Source organism: Rosa chinensis, chromosome 1 (genome assembly GCF_002994745.2).
Source record: "Rosa chinensis cultivar Old Blush chromosome 1, RchiOBHm-V2, whole genome shotgun sequence".
Classification (NCBI taxonomy): Eukaryota; Viridiplantae; Streptophyta; class Magnoliopsida; order Rosales; family Rosaceae; genus Rosa; species Rosa chinensis.
Genome location: NC_037088.1, coordinates 63,949,611 through 63,960,170, shown reverse-complemented (window position 1 = coordinate 63,960,170; position 10,560 = coordinate 63,949,611). Strand labels below are relative to the sequence as shown.

Sequence of the window (10,560 nt, the reverse complement as noted above, 5' to 3'; positions counted from 1 at the left end):
GAAATGTGAGGAAAGAGATGAAAATTAAAGAGGAGAGAGAAGGAGAGAGGAGAAGGAGTTGTGAGGTCGGATGGTTGTGTACGGTGGTAAGAGTGGCCGACACTCTCTGAAAACGCGTACCGTACACCGCGTTCGTACATGGGGGCTTAAGTTTTAGGTCGTTCATGGTATGGGTTTCTGGAGATTTCCTGCAATTTGAAACCTTGTAAAGGTATGTTGCTTTTGAACTTGAAGTAAATGTTATCAAATTTGGGTGTCTTGAATGGAGGTCTTGAATCGGCTGATTTGGGTGTCTTGAATTGGTGGATTTTGGTGTTTTGAATTCTGGAGATTGACTTTCAATCAACTGGTTCTTTTGTGACTTGAAGCTTTCGTGATGGTTCAATTGGCGACTTGGGTTCTAGTTTTTGCTTTTACACGGGGATTGTCTTTCATGTCACTACTCTATGCTTTGCATTTTTGTTGTACCCATATATATGCATGCTAAGGGTTTCGGTCTGAGATTTTGATTCCTTTGGTGCATTCTGATGACAGATTTCTGGATTTTCATTATAATTTCTACTGCTTCTGACTAGAATTGGTCATCGTGCCTTCCACCACGGCATCACCCACCGGAATCCCAAGGTTCAGGTCAGCGTCATCGGTTTATTAGAAAGGGTTATGAATCAACGGCTCATTCTAATCTCCAACAGAAAGCTTGCATGATCACAGTAGCTTGAGGTTGAAGTTTCTAGGGGCATTTGTCTTCATAAATACTTTATACTTTTGTGTTGCAGTAACCATTATTGCACATTGCTACATAGAGAAGAGAGATCTTCTCTGTGAACAAGTGCTTCTGTTTATGTGTTTATTGTGCACTCAATAAATTAGCACTGTAACTTTCAGCCAATTTTTTTACTAACTGGGTAAAAAGGTTAATGCTTTTTAGATGGGACTTGGGGACAGCATTCAATAAAATTATGACAAATTACATATAAGTTATTGACAAAATATGACTTAACATATACATCATTTAAAGATTGAACTAAACATATAAGGACTAAATCTTACAAATAAGGACAATTTACTATCCACTTGCCACATGTCATGAGTTAATTTACTTTTTTACCCTTAAATACTTCTTTTGACTTTCAATCCCTTTATAAGGACTAAATCTTACAAATAAGAACAATCTGTTCTCCACTTGCCACATGTCATGAGTTAATTTTTTTTTTTTATCATTAATCACTTATTTTGACTTTTTTTTATGTTACTTCTTTTTTTTTTAGAATAATTCTTTTATATTATTTTTTTTTTCTGAGAATAATACCTTTATTTTACTTCTAAAAAAAAATCTCTTCTTTTTACACATTGCTATGAGAGAAAATCTTAGAGCTCTCTAGCAAATTTCTTTTTCTTCGGTATTGCTAAAAGTGTCATTGGTTAAGTAGTAGCTTCATTTGCAGTAGCAGGAGCAGTAACAGTAGCAGTATAAGGAGCCGTAGTAGTAGCAGGAGCAGTAGCAGTAGCAGGAGCGGGAGCAGTAGCAGTAGCAGGGAGCCGTAGTAGTAGCAGTAGCAGGAGCCATAGTAGTAGCAGGAGTACTAGCAATAGCAGGGAGCCATAGTAGTAGCAAGAGCAGTAGCAGTAGCAGGGAGCTGTAGTAGTAGCAGGAGCACTAGCAGTAGCAGTAGCAGGAGCAGGAGCAATTAGATTTGTCAATCCATGAATGACAGATCAATTCAATTTGAACACTAGCAGATCATATCATTGACAGTAGTCGATCATATCATTGAACCAAATTGCAGATCAAAACACTGAATAGTAGCAGAGCATATCATTGACATAAACTATAAACTATATAGTAGCATATCAATTCAATTTAGCAAATCATATCACTGAACAGTAGCACAACAGCAGTTGCATATCATTGAGACATTGACATAAACAATAATTGGCCTTTCAAAAATCCTTCCTAACTGAGGAATCTTTCGTAGAGTGGATTTGCTTTTAGCAAATCTAAATGCATTTTTCACTTGGGGAATTGTAGACACAGTAGTATTAAGCAAACTTCATACTTAAGGTAATCATAATACAATACTGATGCAAACCTAATGATATAAACCTTGTCAAAAGTGGAAGAAACTACATTATGGACAAGATTCGAATGGAATTTGGACATTATAACTATAGTGAAACTCTGAACTATATGTCAACGCACACTTCATATATAGAAATCTGAATCATTTTGCAACTGCTTCAAGTCCCAGAGTTCAATGAGTACCGTGATGCACTCTAATTCTGCTCGACCTACATAGCATTCCCAGTTTATATTGGGTCACCAGTCATCACCAACTAAAATTGTCTAGATTTTAGTTTTAGAATGATGAACAAAGAAACGATACAGATTCAAAAGGTTCCAAAATCCCAAAAACCAACAAACTCTTCCTTTATAAATTAGACTTGACTTTTGTCGCGGAGCAAATCAATAATAGATTAATAGTACTAACATCTCTCTAATGTGCATTCATTACTCCAAAACACCAATCCTAGATCTATCAATGCAAAACTACCAAGATTTTCACCGACATGCAATCCCATTTCTTCATCCAAACACACATTTTCACACATCCATCAGGATCATCATTGATTCATCATCACCATCTAACATGCTGCTAGCAAATAGAAATTGCACGATGCTAAACACACCGCCAAAATCAAAATCAACTCGATCAAAAACCACAAGCATTCAATCTACGCAGCTCACTAAAATCTCAAAAAAGGGCACTCAAATTTGTCAACTTTTACCTTCAATGAGAGTCAAAAACTGATTCAAGAAGGCATTAACCTGATCCTTGTACAAATACCCAGCCGCCCCAAACCCACCAAAAATTCCCAACCAAGAACAGCCCCACCAAGACAATACCTTTAAGCGCCAACCCACTCTCGCCCTCATCATCATCATCACCTCCGCCGCCGATTTTTTCAATCTCGCCGCCGCCGTCACTCTTGGGATTATTGAAGAGCCACTTGAGGCTCTGTGGCAGAGCAGTGGTGGTCTTCTAGAGGTGGCTGGTCTTGTTCTTGGTTTGTTTGAGAGACGAACATGGCGAGGGGAAGTGGAAGCGGTGGTGGTTGGGTTTGAAGAGGAAAGAAGAGTGGGAGGAGGAGAGGGGAAGCGGAGGTGGTTAGATTTGGCGTTGGTTCCTTGGGTTTTCCGTTTCTGGGTATTGGATATTGGGTCAGTGGCAATACCCGTAAATTGTAATGAAACTCAAGCATTTTGGTCATTTTTCATTAAAATTGAGAGTCAGGCATTTAGTTTTTGGGCCTGGACTCATGTCCTTATTTGTGTAAATCTTTTTAAATGTGAGTTTTATGTGTTTACATCTTTGGTCATGTGCTACTATGTAATTTTCTAAAATATATTTAACTGGGGGTATGCATTTTAGGTTAGCTCAAATTGTGATGGAAGTTGAAAATTTATCGAGTTAGAACTAAGCTAGCGGTTACATTCTTTTTAACAAAAAAGAATAAAGAAAAGTCTCCTAGCTAAAACAAGAAATCATAAATCCTTTTTTGACAAGAATTAATATATATTGTCTTAGCTCCCCAAACCCAGAAAAACAAAAAGAAAAAGAAAAGATGAGCTCCGCAGGCACCGCTCTGTCTTCGAATCCGTTAATTCAGTTGAAAGCCTCACCTAAATTTCGCGCCAAAAAGAAAACTGCCAATTTCTCAGCTCGTCTTGACAATTCCAAGGCCAACCCAACAGACCCACAACTCAATCTCTCTGTGCTCCGCTTCACACTCGGTAACTCTCTCTGTTTCTCTCTGAGATTTGCATGTGAAAATTGATGGGTTTATTGCGGGTGGTGCAGGAATACCTGGGCTGGACGAGTCCTACTTACCCAGATGGATCGGATACGGGTTCGGTTCACTTTTGCTCTTGAACCATTTTGCTGGTTCTGGTTCACCTACCCTAGCACAGCTTGTAAGAAGATAAAGTCATTTTCTTAATTTGTGTGATTCATATTTTACTGGGTTTATATTGATTTTTGTGAATTCCTTTTGGGTTTTGGATAGAGAACAGAGGCCTTGGGTCTATCTTTGGCTGGTTTCTCCATAGCACTTCCCTATCTTGGAAAGTTTCTCAAGGTCATTTTCCCTCTTTGTTTACCTTTTTACTTTTAGAGCTGTGAAAAGTTTGCACTTAAACCTCATAGTATAGGATTGTGAAGGTGAAAATCAGATTTATAAGCCTCTTGTATTGTGAAAGAGATTTAAACCACAATCAATTCCTTTTTCATTTTTAAGATGAAACAACTTATGATATACTCAAATGCTCAAATCGGTAGAGAGCTAGTATTTTTATCTCACAGAAGTGTTAGAATATGGCAATAGCTGTGCGTTTGCATTGCTTGCTCAGCATATTTTAATACATAATTTTTCATGTTTTATTATAGGGTGCTACTCCAATGGATCAAACGAGTATCCCAGAGGGGTGTGAGCAAATATTTATGATATCAGAAACTACCTCAAATACTCGGAAGGAGGACTTGGCTTGGGCTACGTACATTTTGTTGCGCAATACAAACAGCATATCAGTGGTATGCAGCAGATTTTTATTATAAATTGGAATTACACAGTTGAAATGGTATACTGGCAGAGAGAACCAGAGGAAAAGTCGACTAATTTGAATGAAAATGTGACTTGTTTTGGTACACTAGAATCCAATAAATAAATAAATAATGTTTATATATTTTAGATTTTTTGTCATAAGCTCATCAAAAATGTTATTTGCTGATTTTCCAGATAATATCAGTTCGAGATGAACTATGTGTGCGTGGTTACTGGAGCATACCAGATGATGTTTCAAAACCCAATGTACTTGATTGGTTTGAGAAACATATCAGAAGCATTGGCCTCTCTAATTTGAAGGAAACCCTATACCTTCCTCAAATTGAAGGTAGCAATTATATGACATTTGTTTATATCTTTCAGAAAGTAATTGTAGTTAGAATTGTGGAATTTTGCAGATATTAATTAGCCTCACATGAAGATTAGAATTTTGTCCATGCATATATTATAAAGAAAGACAATAGATATTCAAATTCAAAACTAAGAAAAATTTCTAATTGTTCGAAGATCTGATCTTGCTTGATCCTTTTGACTTGTATAGCTACTCTTAATCTGATTAGTATGGCAAATTCCATATGTCACTTCATAGGTCCAACTTTCTCTGTGCTTTGGTTTGCACGGCGAACTTTAAAAGAAGTAGTCTGTCCAACTGAAACCTATTATAACATATTGCCTGCAAGTGTTTTTCCTTTTTTCTGGGAGGTGTGTGTGCGCTTCTATGATAGATGAATGACGGGGTTCTATGTAGATTCCTAACTTAATGCATGTTCTGAGGATGAAGAAGAAATAAGAGAGGCTAACTATAATGCTGCTTGCTGGAGTGATACAATCCAGATCAAGTACTTGTTAATTAATTCTAGAGTTATGGTTCTGACACCACTTTGTTTACTTCAAGTTTGATCATTGTTTCAGATTCTGGACTCTGGGAGATGCTACCCAAGGGGACTCGTTCACTTCTCGTACAACCAGTGCTGCAAGTTTTGCACCCAAGTGACAGTGGAAATGAACAAATTCAGGGATTTGTCTTGTTGGCTTCAAGCATGAGGTATGCATATAGTGATAAAGATAGAGCCTGGGCTGGAGCTCTTGCAAACAAATTCAGAGGCAAGTGAAAATAATTAGTCTGAATTGGAGCTCTCACCATAAAAAACTGAAGGCACAAAGATATATGTAGATTTGTAAAGGATTTTGAACTTCTTTACATTTGAACTTAGACAGCAACCTTTGTTAAAAGCTGTTTTTTGACCTCATTATGTTTCTTTGCTCTGATACATTCGGAATAGATATGAGATTAATTCTTGAATTTTGAAATCCTCTGTATTGTATCTATAGGCTACAACACTTTGAATGTCAACTACTGTCAACATAAAGCATAAGTGTGTCCTCTCATAAGTTTTTTCAAGATAGTTCATATAACTGCAAGTTTATTTTACTGAAGCTGAAGTTGTTTTCCTACATAACACATGCCAAAAAATTGGATTAACTAGGTTTGGGTTTAAGTGACTTCTCTATGATATTCACGTCTCTCTTGTTCCATGATTCAGTAGCAATGAGATCTAAGCCAAAAGGTCTAATCTGTTCTGTTTGCCCTAGGGTTTGCCAGCAACCGTTTGATGCCAAACCATGTGAAGTTGATGCCTGGAATGGACATACTAAGATATCATTCAACATCCCTAGTACAAACTGAAGATCACAATAGTTCCCCTAAAATTTCACTGATCACATTTGAATACTTTACATCAATAGAAAGCTAGTCAACAAAATCTTCTTTCTTTTCTCTCTGCTGCTTCTTTTAACAAACTATCTCCCGTTAAGCTTTCATTTAGGAACCTTCTGTGGGGGGCATATATGATGTTAAGGTACACATCAATGAGATTGAAGAAAGCTTGGAGTTTCATAAAAGTTTCTCCAGGCCATACACCAGGCTCTGCAATAAAGGAAAACAGTTGAGAGATGAGAGTCAGCTAGTATTGACTGTAGCAGAATGCTTGAAAAATTTTAAGAATGCTGTTACATTTTGTTACCTTGATGCGAACAATCTTTCTGATAGCTAAGATTAGGCCTGGCATGAGACTTTGCACATCTGTGATATCATGTTTCAGAGTGTAAACCTGTCACAAGCAATGCTAATTCATCAAATTATCATCTCACGAGAGCTTTTTTTTTCTTCTTTATCTTTTTTTGTCCGACTCACTTATAGGTATATTTTTCAAGCGTACACTTCTGAATTGAGAAGAGATGAGTAAACTCAGAAACACACCTCTCCTGGGCGAGAGAAGTAGACTGTTGTACTGGAGGGAAGCCCTGGAAGGACTAAGCTATGCACACGAACTCCATCTTCACCCAAAACTTGACCCCTTGCCTTATTGGACAAATCAAGAATGAGTTCCAAGGCATAAAATGACACTATGAAAAGACTAAGTTTTGTATTTTAGCTACCTTAACATCTGTTGAAATGTCTTCTCTGTTATAGATCTGGCCAAGGTTAGAGAGGTTGTTGGCAATTTGGGTTGCATCTGATGATGGAAGATCCTGTTTCCGAAAGATGAATTTAGCAACATCATTTGCAAGAGATTGTATTTTCTGCATCTCTTAAGCCTGCTGGGTACTGAACTACTGATGTTAATAAAAGTAAATTTACTCTTGACCTTTCAGGTCAAAATCGTTGATTGACAAAATGTTGCAAGTCTTATCTCCTGATTGTGCTCGCCAACTAAAGTATCTTATTGAAAAATACATTTCATGTTTTTTGTATGGAATTGAGCTAAATTTGCTGCAAACTTCCTCAAGCATAGAGCACCAATATTATCTGATTTTTGCAATTAAAAGAGACAGAGTTTACCGTTGCATTAGCTCTTGATTCTACAATTTCTACATTGTTATAGTGAAAGGAAGCTGAAATTGCAGCTTGTTGGAGGAGTATAGATCCAATAGAAAGAGTCGGTGCGACAAGACAACCCTGACAACAGTAACAAGTTCATGATCAGGTGAGAGAAGTATGGTATAATCCCCAGAAACTCAAGGTACTTAGAATCCAAAGAAGGGGATGTGAAACACAGAATCTTATGAAAACTTTATTGTAGAGCATCTCACCCTGTGCTCACCATGCTGGCTTTCTCACAGAGTGCAGATAATGCTGATACTGTATCTAACTTAATTTTTGGCACATAAACCACACTCCTCATTCCAAATGCTGTTGCCTAGTAGGAAAGAAAATGATGAAACACAGTTACGATTTGGTAATGCTTCGTACTTAATTATTAAATCTCTGTCAAAAATAAACCGATGGAAGCTAAAAAGTTCATGAATGTGGCCTCTACCTGCTTCACATTGTCATAAACTTTGGAAGGGTCAGTGAAATCCACAACTACTCCTGTTGCTTTAGACTGCAAATCGATATCAATGACACGATAAACAGATTGACAGAATGAACAAAACCACACTCTCATTACACACATATGTGTCATTTTGGTTTGTCACCTGCGATATGGAACCTAAGACCATGGTGAGATCATTCGTTAACGGTATCTCCAATGGCTCCGCCATGTCACATACATTCCCAATATCTTCTCCAACAAGATACGAATCCACTGCACCGGCCACCTCCATCCCTCGAGCTCTGGTCACGGCCATCACTGCTGCCCTCCCTATTTCCTTTGCAGCTCCATTTATTATTACCTATAGCAATACATTTTATTTGATTTTTTCCAATGCATCTTACTGTTAAAGAGAAAAGAGAGAGCATTTCATGTAGAACCAAACATGTAACCTTGATATTGTTTTGAGACGGTTGCATTGAGCAAAGAGCAGAAGGTCTAGCTCTACCATTCCGATAACTCTTGCAGACCACAGGTTGAAACTGGCAGCTCAAAGCTACCATGGCTTCTTTTTCTCAGCTCAAACACAGTGCCTATGTTCACAGGAAGATGATAAGCCTATTTTCCTTAGCCATATGGTTATTGGTGTAGTCAATTTTCTCTAAGATAAGGTTCTCGTGCTGTAGATTGGTCTTGTTTGGAAGGACATACTGTGACCAATAGACAATGACAGGGATGCATGTTTTCCTTTGTGCCTCTTTTCTTTTGGGGCCATGTTGCGCATGTGTCTCAAGGAATAGGGCAACATTTGTTTTCCGGTTTCACATGCTTTCATTTTATTTGCTTATTTTTCATTGGCATTTTTCCATTGGTGGTGTAACAATTAGACGCTAAGTGCTGACCTCCTGATAGAGGAAAAATGCAAACAAATGGTCAATGGTAGGGCGTTTTCATTTCTAAGAAGCAAAGTAATTGTCAACAAAATGATATTTCGTAGTTTTGTGAATTTGATTTTCTTGGATACAAGAAATAACGAGAAGTAACGAAGCACGTAAGCTCCATGAGTCCATGAGCTGCAACTAGCTAGCAAGCTGGTTTTTAATATCATTGTTGACGAAGACTTGTAAGTATATGTATATTTCAAGCACCTTGTGTAAACGATTGAATTGTACAGGATTAATAGTCTTGTGACCTCATGTGAAAGATTAAAAATAGTAGCTCATTATTTTGGTGTTACCGTATTGGTCTGCATCTGGAAGCAGTTCATGAATTTGTGCACTCTGGATGCTTAGGAAAAATTAAACAATTTATGCAGAATTGATATTAATTTTGTATGTCCAATTGAATAAAAATCTTCTAGAAAATGCTTGTTATTTATAATGATTAATTTCAGTTTACTCTCCCTTCTCTGAGGTTTGGGAGTGTCATCATGTCACTCCAAATACTCTTAATTTTAAATTTTTACCCCTTGAGCTTTTTAATTTTCCTTAACCATGTCCAATGTCTCATTCTCCGTCTAAATTGGACGTTAAATCCGACAATGAGAGTCATTTTAAAGGCTAAAATGGTTATTTTTAAATTAAAAAATAAAATAAAAACTCGACCAAAAGAAAGAAAAAAAATTTCTGCTTCTTCCTCCTTTCCTCTCCCTAACGATCTAAAACTCATCAATCTGGCCTTCCTCTTCTCATCTTCATTGTTCAAACCACTCTCCACCTCTTATGCCCTTGAGGGAATGGGATGCCGGGGTACATACTCACCGTACTGGATTCCGACCTTGTTGGGGTTCTCGGCCAAGAAGAGCATGCGAATGTTGAGGGAGAGAGAGGCGGAAGTGACGGGTTCGATTCGCAGTTCAGATGTACATTCTGATCAACGCACACAGTCAAATTCATTTGGATCCAATTACATAGTCATGTTCAGTTTACTTTGAAGCACATGATGATATGATAACTAAAATGGATTAGTCATTCCTACCAACGCTTAAACTAACTCTTAATGATGAGATTTGACGTTTGACAAGCATTTTTATATCCTCATATCCAAGGTTTTAAATATCGGTATTTTCATATCTATCGGTACTTTGAAAAAGGGAGATATCGGATATATCGGGGATATATCGGGGATACAGTGTACGAAAATATCGTTTTTGAAAAAAGTCAATTTATTAGAAATTTAGAACTACATATAAATACATATGAATGTAAACTTCATCTACATCCAAAAAGAGACTCTAGGCGGTTGAAAAGCCGCTCGCTGATCTACAAAAATGCAATAATCAGACCAAGACATATGACCCATATAGTGCGAATTGTAGTGATGAACATGATAGTTATAGATATCTTTAGAGCTACCGATTGTTTCCCCTATAAGGGGATAATAAGGATGAACCCAACTAGATGACTGATCATATAGTTCTCCATATTGATTATATCCATAAGCATCATAACCAATTGATTGTTGCCTTCATGAGATTCAATTGAGATCCCACTGCGCTCTGTGCCTAAACTGATAGAGTCAAAACTTAAGGCAATTGAAGAAACATCAGATAGGGTACTTTGATCATCAGTTGCACCTCTAGTCCTCCTCCCATATCGGGTCTTCTCTTCAGCACCATGACCAG

At 37.4% G+C, this 10,560-nt stretch overlaps 2 protein-coding genes across 4 annotated transcripts; one reads left to right on the top strand and one right to left on the bottom strand.

The window, feature by feature from the left end:
* The first annotated feature begins 3,473 nt into the window (after positions 1 to 3,473).
* On the top strand, positions 3,474 to 7,282 carry LOC112174465 (protein COFACTOR ASSEMBLY OF COMPLEX C SUBUNIT B CCB2, chloroplastic). 3 transcript variants are annotated; one of them, XM_040512433.1, is made up of 7 exons: positions 3,474 to 3,793; positions 3,861 to 3,973; positions 4,066 to 4,137; positions 4,446 to 4,589; positions 4,795 to 4,948; positions 5,533 to 5,665; positions 6,821 to 7,282. In XM_040512433.1, exons 1-7 carry the CDS (start codon positions 3,625 to 3,627, stop codon positions 6,864 to 6,866), a joined length of 831 nt encoding a protein of 276 aa, XP_040368367.1. In that variant the 5' UTR covers positions 3,474 to 3,624; the 3' UTR covers positions 6,867 to 7,282. The 3 variants fall into 3 exon arrangements, with proteins under 3 accessions (XP_040368367.1, XP_040368366.1, XP_024168042.1); XM_040512432.1 differs by lacking the exon at positions 6,821 to 7,282 and adding an exon at positions 6,214 to 6,345; XM_024312274.2 differs by lacking the exon at positions 6,821 to 7,282 and having other exon boundaries at positions 5,533 to 5,931.
* On the bottom strand, positions 6,311 to 8,575 carry LOC112174378 (dihydrodipicolinate reductase-like protein CRR1, chloroplastic). The gene is made up of 9 exons (XM_024312174.2): positions 8,390 to 8,575; positions 8,101 to 8,298; positions 7,941 to 8,006; positions 7,725 to 7,820; positions 7,463 to 7,579; positions 7,060 to 7,152; positions 6,881 to 6,982; positions 6,645 to 6,731; positions 6,311 to 6,547 (listed from the first exon to the last, which is right to left on the bottom strand). The coding sequence occupies exons 1-9, from the start codon at positions 8,498 to 8,500 to the stop codon at positions 6,515 to 6,517; spliced, it is 903 nt and encodes a 300-aa protein (XP_024167942.1). The 5' UTR covers positions 8,501 to 8,575; the 3' UTR covers positions 6,311 to 6,514.
* Between the last annotated feature and the right edge of the window lie 1,985 nt (positions 8,576 to 10,560).